Genomic DNA, 25,234 nt, shown 5'->3' with positions numbered 1-25,234 from the left:
CTTCCCAGAGGGTCCAGTGCCTGGCCTCTGCTCCAGATGACACGTGGGGCACAGTGTGGGGAACTGTGAGAAAGGCTGGACCCTCAGTGTGGGAGTGCGGTGGGACCTGGCTGAGATGGTCTCAGTAGGACCAGGGATAAGCTGTAGGACCAAAGGACAAGGTGAGACGGAAGGGGGACAGGCAAAGGGGTGGGGTGGGGGCAGCCTTTGGGCATAGAGCCCACCACAATGCCACACCCTCCATCTGGGGCAGGGTTCCCCATCCAGGGACACTGGCTGGTGCCAGGGACATCTGTGGTCATTAGGATGGGGGACCTCCTGGCATTGACTAGGAGGGGGCATGGATGCTGCTTAGCACCCCACAGTGCCCAGACGGGCCCCCACAGAGAATGACCAGTCCGAGTGTCCACAGTGCAGAGGGGCAGGGGACAGTAGCTGGTGGGGAGTGACATGTAACCCTGGTCTAGAATCCACATTCGCCCTCACCCCTATCTAGCCCAAGCCACCCTTCCTTCAAACTCTCTGAGGCTCAGGGGGCATCCCCGTCAGTGTTAGCAGGTGCAGCTGGGCAGGGGCAGGAAGGCCATGTACTGCGGGCATGGACAAGGAGGGAGAGGCACAGGCAATTCCGAGTCACTGACTCTTAGGTGCAGGGACCCGGTCAGTCCTCCAACCAGCCCTTTCGGAGAGAGCTGCCCCATGACTTAGAAAGGAAAGGGGATCTGTCTTATTTTACATACTGGAGGCCTGAAAGAAAATTATATCCTTGGGAACATGACTTAATTTGTTCTTCAGTCCCACTGTTGTAATATTACAGCTCCCCAGGTGGGAGGCAGAAGAGGCTGAGGCGACAGAGGAGCGCTCCAGAAAGGAACAGAGCATGACAAGCAGGCCAGGAGCCCACTGAGGGCTCCTGGGCTGGGGGAGCAGCCAGGGACAGCAGGCAGGAAGGGGGCCTGCGAGGAAACTTCCTCTGCACACAGAAGGATCTGTTCAAGGGGCCCCTGGCCCGCTAATCCTATCCATTTCTGGACTATGTGCCTGTTTATTGGCAATCTGCTCTGTTGACCAATTAGATCGAGCCACAGTCAATTAGCCAATATGCAAATGCTGCATCCAGCTCTGTGCAGCAAGCTTGCTCTTCTTGGAGGGATCAGGAAAAGCAATGAGAAGTTGCTGTTCATGAGAACACACAGGATAGCAGGAATCAAAAGGACAGACAACAAAAGAAATCAGAAAAGAGAGACTCACCTCCGGTGGGCTATTGGGAACAGACGTGAAAGTAATTTGGGCTGATGGCAAATTCTCGGTGAGAGAGGCCAAAGGATGAGGAAAGTGTGTGTGAAGCCAAGACTGCCCAAGATTCTGGATTCACAGACGACCATGTTGAAAACTAGAACAGCCCAGTCAGGGAAGAGGGTTCTGGACCAGGCATGACCACTTAGCCAGAATGATTTATCCCAGAAAGAGTTCCAAGAGCATTTCTGTGTAGTGTGGGAGTGCAACCAACCAGGCACAGCCGAAGGAAGAAACTGGCCGAGCCTCCACCCGCTCAATGGCCAGGCCCTGGGACCAGCTGTCCATCATCAGAGGGGACAAAAGAAGCCTGCCTGAGGCCCGGCTCCACCACTGTCTGTTTTGATGTGGCCCACCAGCTAAGAAAGTTCTGTTTTTAAATAGTTCAAAAATAAAAAGAATAATACTTTGTGACACGTGAAAATGATATAAAATGTCAATTTCCGTGCCCACAAAGTTTTATTGGGGCATCCCACATTCACCATTTAGGGAATGTCCAGCCTTCCGTGGCTTTCGTGGAGCTGAGTGCTTGTAAGAGGAAACGTCCATAGTGGCCCTGCATGGGAACACTGGCCAGGCTGCTCTGCACTGCCTCTGCCTGCCGCAGTGCACACTGGGGCCCAGTGAGGACTTGCTGAACCTTCCTTGGGCACCAAAAATGAGTCCACTGGGACTCTGTCTAAGCAGCTCTGAGCCCTGAAAGCCTGGATGTTTCCCAGAGAAGACAGCAAAATGGGGACCAGCGCTTCCAGGGCTGCAAGGTGCCGTCAGGAGCACAGCGCTCACTGCTGTCTCACTCCTGGCAGGAGGTCAGTTTCCTCCTCCTCCCAGACCTGCCACCCATGTCCGCATGGCCAGGGTGCTGATGCCAAGAGGGTGCGACCACTTCCCCCCTTCTCCCCCACTGGACACCAGGCACAAGGTTGGACAGCTGCCACCACACTGTCTTACAAGGCAGGGGCAAGGAAGGAGGGGGCTCCCTGAGATGGAATGGGGTTGGCAAAGGATAACCCTAGGGGTCAAATTTCTCAGGACCTCCATGACTGTGAATCCGAGCAGCACATTATCAGAAACTCCAAAATGAGCAACCAAAAGGCAAAATGGCAGGAGCCAGAGGCCCACACAGACCAAGCACTGGCCCCTCTGTGCCCCATGGCTCAAGCACAGTACCTGCCATCACTCAGAGCCAAGGAGGGGCCCGGCAATCCCGACACAAAGACATAAGGCTCTTTGACCTAGGCTCACAGTAGGAGAGGAAGAGGGACAGTGTGTGCATCCCAGAGAGGGGACCAGATGGCTCGAGGGCCAAAGGGCCAGCCTCCTAGGAGCTGGTGGACAAGGAGCAAGAGGGAAACTGAGTCTAACAACATAGACACCCCGCCTGCTGCAAGGCCCACCAACTGCACACACAAGAGAAGTCAGGGCCTGAGAAACACACTCTGACTCAGAAGCAGCAAGATATGGAAGAGGAGGAAGAGGAGAAAGGAAAGGGGGAGAGAGAGGGGACATCCTACAGCCATCTGCCAGCAGGGAGTGGCAGGGGTGGGGTTCACTTGTGGTCACCAGTGGGGCCAGGCACAGGGCAGCTCCTTGGCAACTCACCTTCGGAGGAGCTTGGCCTTGAGTGAGGCCCGGGAGGTGCTCCAGGTGTTGAGTTCAGGGCTGCTCAGGGCCGTGGGCCTGGTGTGGTCGAGCACTGTGAGGTCCTTGCCTTGCTTCCACAGCTCATAACGCTCCGGCTGCAGGATGCGCACGAAGACATCCATGGAGATCTTGACCATGTCCTTACGGCATGTGCACTACAGAAGGCAGGAGAGACCCTCTGAGCCTGACGGCAAGGCCTCCCACACTAAAGCTTCTACCATGAGGCAAGAAATGTCATCTTCCAGCCCCAGCTGGAAGGTGAGGCTGCTGAATGTCCTTTTCTGAGTGGTACTCCATAAATGGGAGTCTCTGGTCCACTGGCCTGGCACATGGTGCCAAGGAACGAGTATCAGGAAGCCTGGAGTTCACACTGCCCTGAGCAGGAGGGCTCCTGTGTCCAGAAGCTTCAAACAAGGGTCAAACACATGTGGTGAGGACATACTCAAACAGTCGCCCTTTCTGCTCTGAATGCCACCCCCTCCAACAAACTGCATGTTCTCAGAGCTCCTCCCTCCATGTGACAATGTTATGGTGGCCCCCAGGACTGGGCATGTGCAGTAGGCACCACGCCACAGGTAACCAGGGGACACTTGATACCTGGGGGAGTTGTGGGCCAGAGAAGCCAACCAAGAATTCCAGAATCTGCCTTCAATCAGTAAGAGGAACCCAGTGGCCCTGATTTCCTGTTTACCAGTGAACACGGTCAAGATCAGACCAGAAAAGCATCCTACTGTGAGAGGGAGGGAGACACAGAGGGGACTTCTGGTCTAGGACAGGGCTAACAATATCCATAAAGGGCTGAGTGATAATGATTTCAGCTGTGTGGGCTGCACAGTTCCTGCCACAACCTCTCAACTGTGCACTGTAGCTGGGAATCATCACAGACACTACATGAACTAATGGGCATGGCTGTGCACCAATAAAACTTTATTTACAAGAGAGGTGGCGGCCAAATTTGGCATAGACTGTGGTTTGCTGGCTTCTGGTCTAGTTCCAGAGGATAGAGTAGCTAGCCCCTGGAATGGGTGGCAGGTTTCTGGAAAAGGGGACTCCACTGGCTGTATAGAAGCTTGAGAAGGAGGTACAGAGGATGAGGGAACCTCAGGGGTGGCCTTTAACCCTGGGGTGCTGCACTTGCCTCCCTCTAAAGTAGTCACAGTCCTTCCTCCTTCTCAGGACACATATACCTGGGGATGAGCCTGTCCTAGAACTGTGACAGGAGGCCTCAGCATAGCTGCCCTTTGGGGACACCTGCACTGCAGCCCCCCCAAAGCTGAGAACTCTCATGGCCACACTATCTGCCTCTTTGTCAAATAAATAGGCTCAAGAGAAACCCACTTCCAGCTGCATCTACAACTCGTTTCCATTTAAATGTACACCTTTCCCTCCTTTTATAACCTTCTCACTGCCACTTTCTCAATGGAAATGAAGGAAACGGAAAGGAAAAAACACTTAACTAAGTGAGACAATTATGTTCCTTGCCCTAACAAGCCCTTCAAACTTCCCTCAATTTTCTCCAGAGACAGTGAAGTATTTATGACCCCAAATCCAAGTCTGCTGGGGTTGGGGGTACAGGAAAGGCAGTAAAAAACATCTTGGAAAACTTCCTGCAGACCTAGCGCCCCTCACCCTCCCCACCCCCAGGAAGAATCTCGGGGCTTAAGACTTGGAAACAGCAATAACACAACCACCCCGAGAGGGAGGGAATATTTATGGCCAAGAGACTCCTAGCTAGCTCAACTGATTTAATGAAATGCTGCACAACACAGAAAGGCTGGCAGTGTAATTCGGCTGCAGAGTGGCAAGACCACAGACGGTGCCTGTGTTTCGGAACCCTGGCCGGGCCATGAGCTCCTCTGAGTCACCACCAATAGCAGCTTAAGGAGTTTGTATCAGCAGCTCTGCAACCGTTTTTCTCTAACTGGAAAAAGTGCCTGTGTGCACCCACTGAGGGGGACAGGTGAACCAAGCTAGGGAGCCAACTGCCCCGACGGCCTGGAGCCCCGATGGCCATGAAGCCACTGGGACAGGCACCCTCAAGGCCCTCTGCAGGTTCTGGGTAGGGTGGGGTTTTTCAAGGGTTGGCAGCAGAGATTTGGGGACCACAGGCACCTGGTGAGAAAATGGCAGGAAGAAGTCAGGGTCCTTTGGGTCTCAAGGGAGGGAAGTGACAGCTTCCTGGATTTAGGACTTAGTGACGGTCACCTCTGTGGGCTGGGCAGCTGAACTCAGGGGTGCAGGCCACTGCAGACCCCTCACTCTGTTTCAGCCCAACGGTTTGAGTAGGGAAATTGCTAAGGCAACTTCTTTTTTTTAATGTTATTTATTTATTTATTTATTTTTAAGAATTTATCTTTAGAGAGAGGAGGAGGAGAGAGAAAGAGAGGGAAAGAAGCATCAATGTGAGAGAGAATCATCGATCAGTGGCCTTTCATATGCTCCCCAACCAGGGACTGGATCTGCAACCCAGGCATGTGCTGTGACCAGGAATCGAACCAGTAAACTTTCACCTTGTGGAATGACACCCAACCAACAGATCCACACCAGTCAGAGCAAGGCAACTTCTTCTTCTTTTTTTTAATCAATGTATGGTTGCCCCTTGTGCGCCCCCTCCTGGGAACTGGCCTGCAACCCAGGCATGTACCCTGACTGGGAATCGAACCGTGATTGTTCGCAGGTCCGCGCTCAATCCACTGAGCTACACCAGCCAGGGCTGCAAGGCAACTCCTTAATAGGAACTCTCAGGGGCTGAACATGGCAGACCCTGCAACAGCTCCCCACACCTGGCCATCCTCTGTCTGGGGGCCACGTGCACAGGGAAACACAACACACAGCTGTCTCACTTCGGGCCCAGGAGCACGCCCAGAGCCTCCACCCTGTCCCGGAAAGGGGCTGGGAGTGGGTGGGAGGTCAGAGGCTGGTGGCAGGTGGGGTCCTCACAGCAGCCTCAGAGCAGCGCCCAGGGAGGCAATTGAGTCTGAGAGAAAACTGCACTATCATTTTCCCTCGATTGCCCCCCCCTTCAGCCCCTGTCAGGCCCCCAAACCTTTGGGACAGGCCACTTCATAAGGATCTGCTGGGACTGACTAAAACTGACAGCTTCTGCTGCTCTCATTCCAGCTCCTGGACTTGGTAGTCCCCCATTAGCACCATGACAGAGACAGACTGTACCTCCAGGGAGTTTGGCCATGTCGTTAGTTTCTGATGGAGAAATCAAGCACCAACGGGGGTGGAGGTCTGAGGGGTCCCCTTGCACACCCCAGGGTCCTCTGTACCATCATGAACGAACAAAGCACTCAGCCACCTGACCTACGAGAGGCAGGGGCTCCTGCTCAGGGAGCCACTAAGTAATGAGAACTCCGAGCAGCCAGTCCTGCTCAAATCAGCCAGGGCCTAGTGGCTGGTGGTTTCATTAGTGCTGAGTGGAGCATCTGGGGACAGATGAAGGAATAAAGGCAAGAGGCAGGAATGTGGGGGGTGGGGTGGGGAATGCAGTGGCCTGGGTCCCACTGATGGTCTATTTCCAAAGATGGTCTGCACTGAAACAAGCTGCATTATCAGAGGGTCCCCTCCCCAGGCCTGCCTGCCTGCCTGCTTGCCTTGGGGTGGGCCTCCCATGCACAGGACGGGCCTGCCCACTGAGGGCTCAGCCCCCCACACGTTTACCCCCAACCCAAGATCCTGGGCCTGGCACCTGTGGCCCCTCCCTGTTCATCACTGATGCCAGCAGAGTGAAGAGGCACAACTCCGGCTGGGACTGGGTGGGCACCCCTCTCAATGCCCCAACACTTGTGAGCAGAAACTAGCTCTCAGAAGGTGCCTAACATCAAGAGAGGCTGACAGCCCGCGAAGCACGCCTCAACGAGTCTTTGACAGCGCCACCGTTCCAGGAGCTAGCTGCCTGCACCAGTTTAATTAGTCAGTGGGATACGTTCAGTGACACTCCTCGCACACAGGAGGAGCGAGTGCTGCTTCAAGTGACATCAGAGAGAAGGCACAGCTCCATCCTCTGCATGCCTCCCTCCCCCAGAAAAGGAGGGAGGGACAGGATGGCTTGGCCACAGCCACCCCATGCAGCCCCCAGCAAGGCCAGGCTGCTGAAGACAGCAGCCACCAGCTGCCAACCAGACAGAGATGGAGGCGCAGCCCCGACAAGCCCTGAACAAAATGCACGCAGCTCCTTTCAGCAAGTGTGTCTGACCTTCCCTCCTAGGGATCTCGCCCAAGGAAGTCAGAAATCCAGACAGCCACTCTCCGTTTCATTACTGAGAGAAACACACACACTCACTCACAGGCAAGAAAAACTCTAACCATGCTGTTTGACAATTGTGAACAGACTGGATAAATGATAATCCACCCGCCGGTGCCAACTAAATAACAGCAACGTTTTTGGATGGATCTGGTATCTGAAAAAATACAAAATGCAAAGTCAAGAATACAGTAAAGCCCCAATTAAGAGCAAAAACCTTTAGAAAAAGCCAAGGACATTCATTAAACACAAAACACGGTTCTTTCATTTGTGGAGTCAAGAAAATTTTGTGTCACTTATTTTTCTATACCTCTCTATGGAGCAGGTATGTGATTTAAGACAGTGGGCAAATTAAAGGATGTGGGCAAATACAGCCTGCCAACCTACTTTGTAAATGAGATTTGGCACACTGCCCCATCCACAGTCATGCTGGCACTGCTAACAGCCGAGCTAGGCAATCACACGAAGGCTGCATGGCCTGCAATCCCCCAAAATTCACTGACTGATCCTTTATGGAAAATGTGCCCAACCTTGATTTAAGTCATAATTTGTACAGGGTAACTTGACGTCTAAGGGCCTCGGCGGTACACTTCCCATATGCCAACTTCAGTGAGCTACATGAACAGCAACAGACATTTGCTATGGGCTGAGTTGTGTCCCCTGAATTCCTGTGTTGGAGCCCTGAACCCCAATGTGACTGCATCTGGAGATGGGGGTGTTAGGAGACAGTTCAGGTCAAATGTGGTCCTAAGGGTGGGATCCTGTGGGATCCTACAGGACTGGTGTCCTTTTAAGAAAAGTAAGAAGGGACCTGAAATCTCTCCCAAGTCCCCCATCCCCAACACATGAGGATACAGCAAGAAGTCATTGGTCTGCAAACCAGGAAGAGCCCTCACCAGAAACCAGGGAGACTGGCACGGGGACCTCAAACTTCTAACCAACCGCACTGGCACTCGGATCTCAGCTGTCTAACGCCCAGAACTGTGAGAAATAAACGTCTGCTGTTGAAGCTGCTCAGTCTCCGATACTTTGTTACAGAAGTCAGAACTGACAGAGATGGTGTCCTGGTGGGAATTACTACTGTCCTATTTTTTACAAAGCATGGCGGCTGCACACTCCCCACCCCCTGCTTCAGGAATGCAACTCTCACCGTGTGCCAGGAGCACCTAGAGTCCCGGCCCAGGTTCCACCTCTAGGTTACCTGCCCTCCTTCTCCCGCCACCTGCAACCTGAGCTGGCCACTCACAGTGAGGAACACCCCCCCGCAGTGCCCAACGGGACCTCAGTGGGCCTGGGCCAGCTGCACACTTCACCCAGACCTGGGCCCAGACCCTGCTTCAGAGAGGACCTGGGGGCCCAGTGGGGGCTGCCCCGTGCTGTCTGAAGGCACAGTCGCCCTCCTAGCTGAGGCTCCAGCTCTTACCCCAAGCCACAGATCTCACACATTCTGCTTGGGGCTGCCCCAGCGTTTTTTTGTGTTAAAGAAATCCGGTACTCATAAATGCAGGAACACAGGACAGAGGTCTTTGAAATGACATCTCAGGAATAAGGCATCAGGCCCGGGTCACCCAATTCACTGAGAATTATTGTGCCACTGCCTACAGCAGAAGGTGAAAAAAAGCCTTGGGTGGGGTCTTCTTGTTCTATTTTTTGTGATGGTGGGTGTGTGGGTGGGGGTTCCTCTTCTCACTGAATTAATTCCCATATGCCCCACCTACGAGCAGTAAGGAGCAGTAACATTCGTATGTCACTAAGGGAGGTCTGGTTACAGGCGTGGCTTCCTCCACAACAGAGCATCGTTTCAAGCTTCCTGAGCCTGCAGAGCAGTCCATCTAAGGGCCTTTAATTCCCCAAGGTTTTGGATGTTTAAAAAGAAAGGCACTGATCTCAGATTAGATTCTGCAATTGGGGCCATAAAAATCCAGAGCAAAACAGTTTCCGACTTTTGGCTCAAAATGAGTACCATCCTCCACTACTATCCTCTGAACTATTATCCGCTCTGAGCTAATAGGCTGAATTAATGCGGTTTCACCACACAATGCTGGGCCCTGCCCTGCGGTAGCTGATAGCAGAACTTCGGAGAAATACACACATGTGAGGAGACAGGAATGTGGGTACAGAGAAGGCCCATGTCCACTCAGGGTCCACTTGACCTTGGGTGCCAGGAAGGAGCACCTACTATGCATTCCCCTCATCCTGCCACTCCAGTTATTGGCACTTTTGCGCAGATGAGGCCCTGGGAGGGGGCCCCTTCTCTTGCTTCCTTGCCTACCCCACAACTAAGCTTCCAGGACTTACCAGGGTCCTCCAGAATCCTGGTGTGCATGTGCCCAGGTCTACAGGAAGAGGGGCAGAGGGAGAAAGGGGACAGGACAAGCAGAGAGGGGACGGGAGGGAGGGAGGGAAGTGGGAAGGGAGGCAGCAGGAAGGGAGAAGAGTGGGGACAGATGGGGCAGGGAGGGTTTGGCATGGCTGGAGCCTCACAGGGCAGAACCCTGGCCACCCCAGGGCCCAGGGCATTCCCCACACCACACAGGGTGCCCCCCCCACACAGAGCCTCCTGTCACATAAGCACTGGCCTATGTGACCCCAGGGGCTCAAGCCTATCACAGACTCATATAAAAGGCCAGGGGTCCTGAGAGCTCTAGCCAGAAGCTCCACAAGACGCGCAGAGCATCACTTCCAAATGACAAGAGTTACAAGCACCAAGTCTAGAGGCCCTGGGCCTAATGTGAGCACTGAGCCAAGGGCAGGAGGCTGCTGCCCTGTGACTGGAGACTGACACATCAAACAGCCTGATACCCATGGGAGGGTCTCCCAGGACCCGCTGCTGAGTGGGAGGAAAATGAGAAAACAGGGTAGGGTGGAGGTCTGTTACTGGTACTGGGGCAAAGCAAGGCACTGGGGAGAGTCACGCTTCTTTCCAAAGCATGAAACACAGAAAATGAATGTCGTCTGGCTCAGAGCCGGTGGCTCATGGGGCCCAGCAGTGCTCGGCTAGAGCTGTCCCAGCTGTGGAGGGTGGAGGGTGGAGGGTGGAGGGCGGAGGGCGGAGGGCAGAGGGCAGAGGGCAGAGGGCAGGCTCAGAAGGCCCAAGGGACCTGGGCTCCCCATGCTTCGGACACATGGTAGGGCACTTCCCAGAGCTATCGGCCACCAGCATAAGACCCTGACAGCTGCTGCAGATCCCACTGCAGGACTATAACCAAGGACTGGCTGCCTGGACTCCACCCCTCCAGGCTTGAAAGCAAAACACACTTACCCTTGTCACAGGAATGAATGTGAATGCCCAGTACAACTCGGAGGATCTTGCTACTTGTCATTTCCACAGCATGAGGTATGCACAGCACCTCACCACCACTCATGAGCTGCTATCCAACAAGCGGGTCTCAAATCAGCAGGTGAGAGGCCCTTAATCCCCTGGTCTTACCTCCCACCCTGTTCCCCTCCCCCTTGCCCAACACCCAACCCCCAACCCGCTCCAAACCTCCCTGCCAGGGTGCCCAGCTCCATACTCCATACTCCTCTCTGGCTTTGACCCTTGGCAGCACTGAGGCACCAGGGCCCTGGTGGCTGGTTACCTCAGGAAAGGTGGCAGTGTCATAGCAGGACTGATAGCAATCAAAAGAATGCCACACACTCCTTGTTGGGAGCTTTGAGTGGTCTGTCCCCGGCTCTTGGGACACACAGGCAGCCCCTATAATGACTGATGAGCCTGGAATAAAGTGATAAGCTGGGCTACCTTGGAGCCCTGGGGTCTTATCTGCCACATTTCCTCAATTTAAACAGCACTGAGCTTTAATCAAAGGCCACTTTTTTTTAAAAGGCTGACTAGACATTAGAGTTTGCTCACATAAAATAACAAAGTGAGAAAGTGCGGTAACAGGCCTAAAAAGAAAATTATTAAATGTGGTTCAGTGAAATCACTAGTCCAGCAGCATCTGGCTTCAGGGACCCTCTTACTTTCTCATCAAGCAGCAGCACCTGCTCCGGCCCTAAGTCAGGAGCCAGGTAGACACACACAGCTGCGTGGGGCCCAAAGGGTCCAACAGCCTCTGAAAGTGCCCTCTGTGCATGGGGTGGGGTCCTCAGGAACAGTGAGCCCCACAGCAGGTGGCAGTGGGGGGGGGTTGGGGAGGGTGGCCATGGTGCTGGAAGGCGAGCAGGCCAGGTATGGGCTTGTCTCCCAGCTGGCAACATGCTGTCACCTTCAGGGTCATACATCCAAACCCAACGGCCCCCTTCACTGTCAGCACTTCCCAGCCCTGGCCACAGAGCTGCAGACTCTGTGCCCATTCACTGCCCAGGACACCTCCAATGGGGATGTCCTGCTGAGCTGCCTGAGAGGAAGGGAACTGTCCTTTATCTGTGCTGTTTGATGTGGTCTCCACTAGCCCAAGTGGCTCTTACCTAGAAGTTGCGGTTGCAACTAGGGTCCAGAATGTTTAAGGTCACTTCATTTTAATTAATTTATAGTTAAATGGCTGCACGTGTAGAGAGTGGTTCAGGCTTGCCAGTGTTGGACAGTACAATCCGGCACTGCTCCTTCCTCCTCTCTGCTCACTAAGTGGCCTGCCCTGCACCCAGTTACTTACCCTCCACTGGCTCCCCCGCATCCTCTACCACTTCTACCGCAGAGTCCCACAGCATTGGCCCTGACGCCCAGGCCCAAACTGTCCCTCTTCCCCACCCTACCCTGCCTACATCTGGGCAGTCTCACTCCCTTTCTCTCCTTCCCCTCTGGGACTCTGCTCTCTGCCTCCCACCACCGGCCCTCCACCCCCAATGCTCCCAGGGGCACAGAGCTGAAGAGCGCTACCAAATTCACGGCTACCAGGGACCTCAGAGCGGGACCTGATTTCAAAATAGGGTCTCTGCAGACTGGTTTAGGTGAGGACCTACAGGACTAGGGTGGGCCCTAAATGCAATGGCTGATGTCCCTCTAAGAGAGAGAGCTGCACAGAGAGAGGGTCATGTAACAACAGAGGCAGAGGTTAGAGAGATGTGTTTACAAGCCAAGTGACACCAAGGACTTCCAGCCATGCCCAGAAGCAGGGAGAGGAAGGAGAGAGCTCCCCCTCCACCGCACCCTGGAGCCCTTGGAGGGAGGATGAGAGAGGACCAACTGTGCCGCCCAGCTCCCCAGTTCATGGCATGTTGTGACAGGGGCCCAGGACATGAACTCCCCACAGCGCCAACTGGACTCTCCTCCCCTCGGCAGCACTGGCCCGCCTGCCTCTCGCTGCGCAGCCCCAGCGTCCCTTTTGCTCTGTGCACTTTCTCTAGGGTCAGAAATCCTTCCAGCACCCCCCATCCGTTTCCTCCTCTGCACCCTGTCAGTCTCATCCCACGCCTTCCAGCTGCTGAGCACAGACTTGCAGGACAACTGCTGAGTGCATGTCAAACAATGAGGGTGATAGACATGTGTCCCTGGCCGACTGGGGTGAAGTTTGAGGGGCATAACCTGGCACTTCAGCCCACAAAGCGTTAACTACGCAAAGATGGGGGTAGAAACCCAGCCAAGAAGGCGGCATCTGCTCCGCTCCAAGGGCGCACAGACACAGGCCCCCTGTTTCTGATGCGATTACCAGCCTGCGGCAGAGCCGCCACCACAAACCAGTTCATTAGGAAATCCACTGGAAGCTCTCAGAAGCGCTTCATAAACAAAACAATTGGATGCCAGCAGGGGGCCCCTTGGTCCTTGGCTCCAGGGCCTGCTTCCCACCACTCCAGCGCCAGCCAGACCCAACAGCCAAGGACCAGGCAAGATCTTCAAATGGCAGGACACAGCCCCCTGAGGAGGCCAAAGCACCAATGCCACCTTCCTTCCCCTTCTACATAAAGGAAGCCTCATCCATGTGTCACTGCCAGCCTCGCCAGGGACCACGGGCATGACCCTGGTCCTTCAGGACCTGTCCCCTTCCTCTTCCTGTGCCCTGTCCTGGGGGGGTCTGGCCTCAGCTGGAGAGCCAAGAAGGTTCTCCCGCCTATCTGTGACTGCCTTCCCGCCCCTTCTACACAGATGACAATGACAATCATAATAATAATACTACTAATAATACTATAACAATAAATACTAATAACAACAATAAACAACCCAGGAAGCTCTGAGCCAGGCACTTCCAAAGTCTTCCCATAACACTAACAGCCACTGCCTGCTCAGAGGACAGAGCCAGGCCCCAGTGCCACACCAGCCCTCAGCCCCTCTTCATCTCTGGGCTCTCCCTTCTCCTGCTGAGACTCATCCTTCCTCTCCTCCAGGCTCCATTGCCGCCAGTGAGAAGGGAGCCCATCCAGCCTGACCTGGTAACCAACTTCATCCGCTGCCACAGTATCTACTTAGGCCGAGAAACACACACTGTCCTCAGCAAGACAGCCCTTGGAAGGTGGGTGGGGAAGGAGGCAAATGCAGGAGGCAGAACTGGGGGCCACATGCTCAGTCTGCCCACGAAGGCCCTCCACCCAGACCATACCTCATCTAGAAAATGCCTTGATCCTCCCTTTGAGCCAGAGGCAGCCTCTGTTCCCCAGAGCTCACCAGCTAACAGCTCCAACAGTGGCCTGGGCAGCAAAGAGGAGGGTGCAGAAGGAAGAGCTCACCCACCGAGAAGCCTCGCTAGCCCAAAGGGTCCCACCTAGTGACTCTGTACCCAGGGGACAGAAAGCGATGTCTGGGACATCTTTGGTTGTCACAATTGGGGGTGCCACTGGTGGGGGCCAGGGATGCTGCTCAACACCCCACACTGTCCAGGATGGTCCCCCAAAGTGACCCAGTCCCAAGTGTCAGCCAAGGGGGAGAGACTCCCAGTTCTACCAGGAAAAGCAGAAAACCATGATGATGAGGAGCAGCAGACCCACTGACACGAGCAGACCACACACCAGCCAGCCTCCTTCTCCCAGAGCCGCATGGCCACATGCCTGGGGGTGAGGAGAGCATGATTTCTGAAGCCCTCCCTCCAAGCAAATGGGGAGTCTGAACACAGTTGCCTGTAACCCGGGGACAGCCCCAGACACAGGGACAGGCATAGAGGAAGAGAGAGGGATCCGGGCCGACAGGATATAAAGACACCTCTGTCACCCACCACAAAGAAAGCTGCAAAGTTCCAGGGAGGTCAAGGAGAAGAGTGGAGGCCCGTCAGAGCACTGAGCATCCAGCGCTCAAGGAACCACAGATGGGCGCTGCCGCTCTTCCGGACACACACATCGCCACGGACGGAATGAACAGAACCACGGGAGCATGCACAAAAAGACAGAGGCTGCTGTGTTCACACAGGGGAGAGGGCTGCAGTTACACTTGTGACTCTGAGACATGTTCCTGCCTGAACAAACGCGAAGCCTGTCACAGTGGAGCTGTGCCAGGGGAGAAAGCATATGGAGGAGCAGGAGCAGGAACAGGGGTGGGGGGTGTGGAGAGAGGCGCTGAAGAGGAAGGATGGAGACCAGAGGCCCCCATCTCGGGCCCGCCCGGGCTGGGCCAGGGCAGCAGGCCTCTGCAGCCTTGGAGCCTCCAGACTGGGGAGAAGGTGCTTCTCAGGGGAGCCCACCAAGCGATCAGTCCTGCTCATGCCCAGACAGCAGGGGCCACAAAGGCATCCCCCAGACCTGCCCTCCTGTGCGTCCTCCTCACTGGGGGAAGCACTGCTTCCTCCCTATGTAGAGAGCACAGATGCACAAAGAGCCCATAAGCAGACACACAGCAAGTCTACGGTGTTAAAACGAGGGGTAATTAGGAAAAAATGGTGTAAAAGCATTTGGGTGAGGGAGTGAAAATAATGCAACAAAGGTTGAAAAACACACCTTAGATCCACCCTCCTAGACCAGAGCTCTTGCCTGGAGCAACTCTGGCCCCAGAGACACTAGGCAGTTTCCGGGGACACCTGTGGTTGTCACACTGGGGGTACTCCCAGCACTGAGTGGGTGGGAACCAGGGATACTGCTCAACCCTCCACAGTGCCCACGATGCCTGCCCCAGAGAACAACTGGACCCCGATGTCACAGTGCCACGGGGAAACCCTACCTGAGACCCACCCTTCCTCAGTGGATCCCACCTGCTGTCAATGGGCGCTCTAAAACATTGAGTTTGTTTCCAAAATGAAACTGAGCAGGGAAGGGGGTCCTGGCTCCAAGGCCAGCTTCCCGGGCTCCCCCCAGTCTCAGCTTTGGTCCTCCCTACACCACTATGGGTGTTAGAACACCCTGAGCTTCCGCGGGAACAGGCTCCAAGTGAACCACCAGGGACAGTGACGAGAATTTCTAGGGGAAGGAATGAGAGGAAAACACACAGGTTTCACACAGCAATTTACTGTGGACCCTGTACACCTGGTTACCTAACCCATAAATCAGAGCGTAAGGGAGGTGCAGAGGTGAGGGCAGGCAAGGCAGGCAACTCAGATCCCAGAGGCTCAGGGCACAGGCCCATTCCATGCTCCTCCATCCATCTCCACCCCCATCCTCACCTTCCATCACCTGCCTCTGACCTCCAGGTTAACAGTCTGGAGCAGGCAGCATTGTTACCAAATAGAAGGCACACATTCTTGCAGGCAGCAGAAATAATTCGGTTCATGTTGTACAAGTGATTAAGTTGGTGCACCCCAGGCTGAGATTTCAGGAGAGGCCCCCCACCCTGGATTCAGGAGTGGAGGGAATGAGGGCCACCTCCAGATGTCCTCCCTGCTTGATGCCTCTGAGGGGGAGCTCACATTTCCAGGGAGGCTGTGCACTCAGCAGGCAGAGCCCAGACAGCTGTTGAAAAACCAGTTAAGTGCAGCCAGGCTTCTGGCCTTGCAAACTGGGTTTTAAATCTCTCTCACTGTTTAATTCTGCAGGCAACTCTTTTAGCACAGCCAAGAGCCCATGAAGGAGGGGAGAGGTCTTGTCAGGCTTTGCCCAGAACCACCCACCTAGAAAGCAGCTAGGGCCTCGCTAAGCTAATCCAACGAGGCGTGCAGCCTTGTAGGACTAATTTGAGTTGTCCTAAAAAGGCTGGTACTTTTCCCTGAGTGAGAATGAAGCAACCCTTTCATCTCCTTATTGGTAATCCCACTACAAAGACCACCATCTGAGCATGTGCCAGGAATCTTTCTCTGAATCAAGTAACCCCGCCCCCAGAGGCCACTCCAGACACCCAGGCCAAGCACCAGGCACCCGGGCCAAGCACCAGGCACCCACCAGGAGGAGGCTACTGGCTTGGGAGACACTTAGGGCAGGGAGGGTGTTTCGTGCACTCAGCAGAGGCACAGGCCTCCAAGTTGGGTGAGGGAGACAGAGGAAGGCCGAGGACGTTCAGTGTCTGGCCCTCTTGCTGCTGTGACCTTAGCAAAGTCTCTTTCCCTCTCTCTGGTCCTCACAAGGTCATGAGGCCCAGAGTCAGAGACTGATGCCTGTTGCTGACACCAGTAAAACTGGGAGAGAGAGGGAGAGACAGAGGGAGAGATGGGGGGGGGGGGGCAGGCAGGGACAGACAGTGAGAAAGCTACCACCCAGGAAATGTTGCTGAGGAAGAAGGTCACTCAACAAAAGCAGCAGTGTGTGACCATAAGGGCACATGGTGATGAGTGTGGCTGGTTCAGGGGCACGCCTGCAGCCTACTCTGACCTCAGGCCCATTAGAGCCCTTGGGCCCCTGGGGCCTGCCAGCTCTACACTCTCACCCTCTCCCTGCTGGCGGCAGTCCCTGCTCATTCTGGAGCCCCCTCCTAAGCACACACAAGGTGCTCAGTGGGCTGGGTTTGCATGAGACGCTCTATGCTTCCCTCTCTCCAGGACAGGGCATTGGGGAGAAGAAAGCCAGGCTCAGAGCAGCCAGGGCTGGCTTTGCTGTTAGGTCCTCATGGTTCCGGCTTGACTTTTTACTCCCATTTTAAAAACAAACCAAAAAACAACCACTAATAGCAATGACAACGACAAAACCCTTCTACCTCGAGGTGCTGCAGGGGTTTATGGGGGAGTACCCAGGAAAGGCCAAGATCACTCCAACCTCCCCCTCAAACCTGCACTTGTCTTTTTAAAAAACACTGTAGAAAAAGACAGAAACATATTGAAAATTAGTGTATATTTTAGAGGCATGCCAAATTCCACCATATCTACCTAACATCTACCAATATTTGGGCAAATTCCCTTACCCCTACCCCCATCCTACTCACAAAATGGGACTGTATCTCAGGGTCCAAAACCTGTTTATTCAAAGTGCCATATCTATCTTTCTATACCAATAAACCTAGTGAACCCCTTTTTATGGCTGCATAATATCCCAAGGGTTCGTCCACTCTGGTCTCAGACATAAATTTTCCACCATCGTTAACTGCTGATCCAATGACCATCCCTATGCGTGAAACCACCACGCACTCATTGAAAGGGAGGAGTGCTACATCAAAAACCACACACGTCCCACGGATGGCGGACACCGTGAGGAGCCTGCCCCTTAGGGCCCACCAGCAGCCCGCCACCAGCAGGTGTGCCTGTTCTGCACGTGTCACATACATGGAACCACACACGGTGTGGCCTGCCTGTCTGGCGTCTCTCACTGAGCACCGTGCGTCCAAGGCCTATCCACGCTGTAGCAGGTGTCAGAGCTTCACTCCTTTTCATGGCTGAGTAGAAATGCAAGGTCTGTTTCCCTTCTTTCTACTTGCCTTATTCTCTAATTTTGGACAATATGTATTCATCAGTTCCAAGTCTCTGGAGATGATGGATGAAGCTGGCAGGATGATCCCAACCCCTTCCCCAAAGCTGTAAAAATCATTCAGTAATCCCTACCTCCTCCTCTGGGGTCCCCGGCCCCCTCTGCTCACCCAACAGACTGGCTTGCATTCTGAGTCATTACGTAGGAGCCCTTGCTGTTTACTGCCAGGGATGCCCGGCTCTCCAGATGGAGGCCCAGTCCCACCCACGCTCCACCACAGCCCGAGACACGCAGCAGTAACAGAAACTTGTGGTCCAGAAACCGTGAGGAAGATGGGCTGCCCTTTGATTAGGGTGGGTTTTCGCAGGAGCTACTGGGTACTGGGTTTGAGTATTTGGCTGAAGAAACCCCCATCTAAAGGAAATTAAATGTCTGCTCGCTATTCCCTGCTCTTGTAGCCAGTGGGCCCTTGTGGGTAGATGTCACCCACTCATTGGTGGGGTGGGGAATGATTGCCAGCTGACTTGAAGGACGGCCCAGCCTCTCCGAGGTCCTGCCTCTGATGTGCTGCTGCGTGTTATCTGTGAGGCCAGGAGCCTTGGCGGTCTCTGCAGTCTGGACTAGTTACTGCAAGAGTCAAGAACAGCTGCCCCATTTCAACATCCCAAAGCCTGAGAGGTGATACCCAGGGCTGCCACACATGGACGCCTGGTAGCCAGTGGTCATTCCCCAGCTGAACCCCTTGGGTTCCTGCTGCAGGAGCCTGGGCAGTCAGGCCGGCTCTCTGAGGGAGCCCTGCACGGTGCCTGGACACCCGCCCTGAGCCCCAGCTTATTCTGAGTGCCCACAGGCCTCTTGTTCGGTAATTTCATGCTACACTGCCTGGCAATGTAAGCGTGGAGGCCCAATCTAAGGCTCTGTACTTCCCAAATGTCACTTGTTTGTGAACATGGGCAGAACCCAAAATAGTTCTTAAAAACTGGGCAGTCCCCACTGGCCCTACTCAGTGTCAACTCTGACAGCCTCCCCAGGACAAGCCTGGCCCCAGTCTCATGGCTCCACACCAGTCCCACTGAGGCAGAGGGTGCACACAGGCAGGTCCTGAGGAGTCCCTCTGCCTTGAGTCTTAGCATTCACGGCACCCCCACCTAACACAAACAACAAAACCACCCGCCCCGGGTATTCACTCCTGCACATCAAACAGGCAAATCCTGCCATCCACGTCTCCTCCTTTAGTGATGCGCAGGGTTTCTGTCCGTGACAATCCCACCACGATTTTCTGAATTAAGTATAAAAAGCCCAATGCTTTTAAATCCTTGAAGCGCCTCCCCCGTCTTCCTCGCTACAAAACCCATTTCCTTTTCTAAACTGCGCTACAATAGTAAAGCCCGAAAAAGATAATTAGAAAAATAAAGTCTAGCCGATTCGTCTAAAACAGCACTTTCCAATAGAAATATAATGCAAGCCATCTTTGTAATCTTAATGTCTGTGGTCACCACATTCGAAAAGTAAAAAGAAACAGGTGACAGTCACTTTAATGATACATTTTGTATAACCCAAGCTATACAAAAGTATCAGGCTACATAATCGATATAAACAGATGGGATATTTCCTGTTCTTTGTCACACCTGGGTCTCAGACACTGTGCGTGTTTGTGCTCCCAGTGCATCTGCACGCAATGGGGCCACATATCAACACCAGACGCCCGCGTGTAGCCCATGGCCACTGCACTGAACATTATAGCTCAGACCCTCTTTGTAAAGGTCTCAGGTCTAGAAAATGCTACATGAGTCTGGCTCTGGGTTCCAGGTATACTCCGTCCACAGTGACCACACAGTTTGTCCTGCCCCTGCACCCTGACTGGGAACAACAAAGTGATTCTGTGGCAGAACCCAAGATTCCACAGTCTCAGAGGCTGGCAGGAAATGCCCGATTTTTCACCCAGCTGGAGGGGCTTCTCCATTTCCATGTGCTCAGTGCCACAGAGAAAGGTCCACAAATGGCTGGCTTGTATTTGTCATGGAGACTGAGGGCCAGAAGGGGCTGAAACCTGTGAGCCGGGAAGATCGGCACAAGTCCACACTGATGGGAGAGACCTGCCATCTTCCTCTGGGGCAGACGAGATCGGCATCGACAGCAGCAGTGGCAGTTCTGGGAGGAAGGCCCCTGGCCCTGGCCGCTGAGAAATGTCTGGGCCTGCTGCCGGCCCAAGAGTCCTCTTTCCTGCTTCTTCCTCCAAGGTCCTGTCAACCCCAACTTGACTGGTAGGCCTGCAGGTCATGAGCATTGTGTATATCCTGTCACCCAGACCTCCAAAGCTACCAGGGGGAGATAAGCAAGAGGAAGATGAGGCAGGCACGACCTAGCCATACACCCAACAGCTCCATAGACCTCCTATACCCTCCAAGCTGTCAATCAAAACCACGAAGACAGGTGCACTCAGAGCTAGGGGAATTTGAGAATAAGAATTTGAGAACATCTCAGTTCAGATGTCACATTTTTTGGCCAATAATCAGCCCTTGGAGACCAGGAATGGCGAATTACTGGGTGGGGGGGGGGGAATCAAAGGAGTCTCCTCACGTTTCAGTACCCTCCCGGGGTGGCAACATAGCAGGCAGTCCTCAGGCCTAGAGAGTGCAGGGTCTGCCATGTCGGGGCTCCTCCAGGAGACGGGAAGCCCCTGGTCCCAGGCCCGCCCAGGCTCTATCTCCCACACATATACCCATCCCACTCAGGGCTTGTCCCCATTCTTCTAGGCGACAAATGTTCTGGGGATGAGTTCACTGAGATCCCAGAAACAAACCCGGATAGGAAGTCTGGGCCCCCAGCCACTGCAGAGGCCTGGGCCCCAGAGAGCCAGCTGCGAGGGACCAGCCCCCTTTTTAGAGTCTTTCACTGTGTCTGAGGACACTTACCTGAGTGGCCACCTTGCCATAGTCAATCCACCGCAGGGTGGCAAAATTGGTAGACTCAGCGCAGTTGAATCCGTGATTGAAGCCGGCGTGGTAACCGTAGGGAAAGGTGATCATGAACTCACCAGCCTCCTGCGTGATCTGGGGAAGAAGAGTCCGACAGGTGAGGGGGTCTGACAGGTGAGGGGGGCCAGAGCTAGAAGGGTTTGTGTGTGGCTCGTGGAGCAGAAGCCACACTTGGCCCAGGGCGGGGACAGGCAGGTGGCAACCACCAAGGAACACAGAAGGGGGAGGTAGGCTGGGAGCATTCCCAGTGAGTGCCAGGGGGCCCTGGCTTCAGGAGCCAACAGTCTGCCAAGTGAGAGGTGGCTCTACCTAACTTCAAAAACTCCAGCCAACTCCCCACGAGGCTGGTAAAGTAGGTACGGCGGTAGCCAGGTTAACAGCTCACTACCAGCCCCTGCTCAGCACAGCCCAGCCTGAGCCCCGAGGAGGCAGTTAGCACTCCTCAGAGGGGTGAACTGCAGACACAGGGGCTGCTGGGTGCTGCCACTGTAGGCACTTATTTCTGGTGAGGGGAGGGAGTCTCCCATTTTGGAGGAAGGTGGCCATGTCACATTTCCTACCCACTGTGGGATGTTCCCATACATCAAGTGGACAGACAGCACTGATGGCAGCTGCAGAGCCTCTGAGCACAGGACGGAGCGTACACACAGTGCAGTGACCTGCCCCAAGATGACCTCAATCCCCTTGCCAACATAAACACAGAGTCTGTCCTCTCTCTGCCAAGAAGTGGGGCCTTCCAGATGAGGTCCTAGAGACCAAAGAAGCACGTCACCATGTACAGGGAAACAATGTCAAGGTCAGATCTCGAAAGAGAGAGTTGATGTTTCTAGACCTATTCAAATGGTCTGGACAACCAGACACTGAAACAGAGACTCCAACTCCAGGGGCTGAGCATGAGTGACAGGGTGGAGCCCACAAGGACTCCAAATTGATGCTTCTGAAACTACCACTTGAAACCTGGAGGAAAAGGTGGGGGCTGCAGCCTCAGCCCCCCCATCCAGGGAGGGAACACTTCCCATGACCACCATCACTACCCCCTGCCACTGTGCCACTGTGCCCATCAATCAAGCCACTTCAAAAAATGATTGTGCCTAAAGACAGACCACAAACAATACTGCGCATCATTAGCACTCACTCTCCGGGACTTGTGGAGGCTGGGGCTGATGGCATGGGAGCAACTCTCTGAAGTCAGGGGGGCCTGTCTTTCCTTTGACTTACAGTCAATAGAAGGCACAGAACACAGCTTGTGCAAAGTCTGAGTAACCACTGCCCCAGACAGAAACACAGCATGTCACATACCCTGGGAACTGAAGTGCCTCAGGACCATTCACGTCAGTGTGCTTTCTGCACCACAGATCCCGTTTCTTTCTAGGGTTTCACATAAACAGAATCAGACAGTCTGTACTTCGGTATCTGGCCTCTTTGCTCTTCGAGGTTCATTCAACCCTCGTGCACATTGGTCTTTCTCTCCTTTCTGTTCCTAAAGGGAATGCTGTGGCAGGGATGTGTCACTAGTGCTCACTCTCCTGTGGACAGACTTGGGGGCTTTGGTGAGTAGCACTGCTGGGAACGCCTGTGGGCCAGTCTCCTCGAAGACGTAGTCTGCATGTCCTTTGACTAAGGAGACCCGAAAGAGGGGCCTCCGGGTCTCAGGGCAGGTGCATGGCCACATGTCCAAGAAACCACCAACTGCTTTCCCACAGAGGTTGCCCGTTTGCACCCCCACCTGTAGTAGGTGAGAATTCCCTCTGCTCCCCTCTCAGCACCTGGCTGTGTGCAGTGGGATCTCCTCTTGGCTTTGGTCACCTTTCTCTGAAATCAACAGAAAGTCACACCATATTGCTTTGTGCGTATGTCTCCTTGTGCAAAATCTATTCAAGACTTCACCACTCCCTATTTATCTGGCAGTTCATCTCTTTATTGTTGATTTGTAGGTTCTCGGGCCTGCTGATCTTTACTTATTCCCCCTGAGAGATGAGTAGGAATCACTGGATTCATTTAAGTACCAGCGAGATGTCAAATCCTGGTTGGGGGAGAATGGGTAGCAGGAGGGATGGGGGAAGACTTCCAAAAGCCAACCACAGAGTCAAAAATCAATCAAAACTGACACAGCCTGGAGAAAAGCCAGCCCTTAAAAACACTAAGATATTTTTCTTTTCAAATAATGAATTGTACCAATCAAGGGAAGTCGGTGTGCATTAAGTTATATTTTTAAATTCCTGTCCAAGTGACAGCTGTGCAGGGAATGAAGCAGCCACAGGGGATGGGGGAGTGAACACTCATGTATCCCCAAGGTTCCCACGGCCAGGACTCTCTGGGCCAGCTTCTGCCATAGCACTTAGAGCTTCGATTTTTTACCACAATTACTGATTTCCTTATTTTATTTGGGCAGATCCTGGAAAGCACCATCTCACTTTTTCTCCACTGCTGACTTGCATGCCCCTTTTCTTGCCACCAGGGCATGGCTCCACGTAGCGAGAGTACAGAGCCTTCTGAGGGCATAGCTAGGTCCCAGGGATGCCACCCTTGACAACCCCAGGTGCCCCCACTCCAGGCTCAGGCTGACTTTGGGGTTTAGTTTCCCTATCCTGACCCCCCGCCCCCATAAACTGAGGCCTAGAACAGAAGAGGCACTCAGTTAAGACAAGAAGATTATGTTCCCGTCAGAAAATCTACGTCCCAGTGGCTTCATTTCAAGCCCACAGTGTCTGTCCTCTGTGTCACTGCCATCAACACTATCCCGACAGTAAATTAGAAGGCACTGGGGATGATGGATAGTCTGAGCAGCAAAGTGATAAGAAGTGAGGGGAGCGTCAGTCCCCAGTGCCAGTCATGGGGAAAGACCAGAATTTGGTTTCTTGTGCAAGCGCACACAGAATAAATGAGGAACTCAATGGCAGATTCCAGAAATATACTTTCAATTCTTAAAAAGCTTGCTATTGATCTGCCTTTTCTCCTAGAGGTGAATACCATTACAAAGATTTATAAGCGGAGTATGGGTTCATTCCTCGAAGACCACCAGGAACTCAGATCAGAGGTGCACACTGAACCCTGATGGGGCATCCACGGAGCCCAGAGACAAAGGCCCGAGCCCTGCTGGCCACAGGAAGGAAAGGGGGTTGGCACCAGGCAACCCCTGCATCCCTGTCCCAGAGGCACCTCTTTGGAGAACATTCTTGACGAGCCACAGGGGAGCAATGCTGGGATCTGTCCATGAGCTTCCTGGGAACAAAGGGTGTTCTGACTGAAGACAAGAGAAAAAATGCAAAACCTGCATTTCTCGGAGCAAAGTAGCCTGACTCGATGACCAAGCGATGGCTGGGAGTCACTTTCTGGTCGCAGCCCCGCAGAAAGAGCCAATCCCGGACCTGGGCACTAACACTGCCAGTGGTGTAACTGGGATTTCAGAAGCAATTTCTTTTCTTTTTTGTTTTAAGATTTTTATTTATTTACTTTTAGAGAGGGGAAGGGAGGGAGAGGGAGAGAGGGAGAGAGAGAGAGAGAGAGAGAGAGAGAAACATCAATGTGTGATTGCCTCCACTGGGGGCCTGGCCTGCAACCCAGGCATGTACCCTGGCTGGGAACCAAACTAGTGACCCTTTGCTTCGCAGCCCACACTCAGTCCACTGAGCTACACCAGCCACGGCAAGAAGCAATTTCTGATGTGCTGACACTCAGGTGAGAGCGAGGTGTGACGGTCTGATCTCGGAACTGGCCTCTATCCCTGACAAGCCATTCTGATGAAGCCTTTGGAACCCAGGCTCCCACAGGACTCCCCTCCCCAGGCTCTCAGCCTATCTGGAAGGCTCCCAGCACACGCCTCCTTCCTGGACAGATTAGGGACGCAAGCCTAGACTTTTCTGCTCAGGAGGCCTGTCCTTCAAGAAAGAATTGCCTGGAGTGCACAGCTGGGGAGCCTGACCCCAGGTCAGAGCCACCTCCAGCCCCAGGTGCCCTTGAGACCCACTGGTGGCCCTCAGGTGCTCACCCCTGTCCACCTGACCTTCACAGGGCAGTGGGTTCTTTGCCAACCAGGCCCCCTGGCTTTAGGACTATTCATCATCGGCCTTTACCCCCATGGAGCACTAAAGTAAACGAGTTTAGGCTCCCCTTCGAGGGAAACCCAGAGAGTAGTTCATTTATAAACAGGTACTCATTCTCTCAAGGTCATCTGTCCTGGGCTGTGGTCAGAGCCAGAGGTCAAGGGTGAAGGAGGTGGTGTGAACCCAGCCCCCACTGGGAAGGAGATGGACGTGCCCCAGGTCTTCGGGTCTTCCACAGCTTCCTGGAAAGTCTGCAGGAACTGCCCCTCCACTCTCCAACCCAGACCCCACAGGACCCTGCAGAAAGACAACCCACTGGCCAACCCTGGCTATTTAGTTTTGGGTTGGGTTTGGGTTTGGGTTTGGGTTTGGGAGGGGGAGGGAGGGAAAATCAAGGCCCCACT

At 54.0% G+C, this 25,234-nt stretch overlaps 1 protein-coding gene across 2 annotated transcripts in view; it reads right to left on the bottom strand.

Annotated features, from left to right (window-relative positions):
* The window catches only part of KDM4B (lysine demethylase 4B), a 126,525-nt gene that overhangs the window by 28,148 nt on the left and 73,143 nt on the right, over positions 1-25,234 (bottom strand). For both annotated transcript variants that reach the window (XM_037042630.1, XM_037042631.1), the window contains exons 9-10: positions 20,725-20,862; positions 2,899-3,095 (exon numbers count right to left, since the gene is read on the bottom strand). In XM_037042630.1, the coding sequence (XP_036898525.1) occupies positions 2,899-3,095; positions 20,725-20,862 (335 nt within the window). The remainder of the gene's footprint in view (positions 1-2,898; positions 3,096-20,724; positions 20,863-25,234) is intronic.

This window comes from Sturnira hondurensis, unplaced genomic scaffold (genome assembly GCF_014824575.4).
Source record: "Sturnira hondurensis isolate 20B ecotype Veracruz unplaced genomic scaffold, ASM1482457v3 Scaffold0003693, whole genome shotgun sequence".
NCBI lineage: Eukaryota > Metazoa > Chordata > Mammalia > Chiroptera > Phyllostomidae > Sturnira > Sturnira hondurensis.
The sequence above is the reverse complement of the archived record's forward strand: the minus strand, read 5'-3'. Positions and strand labels throughout refer to the sequence as shown.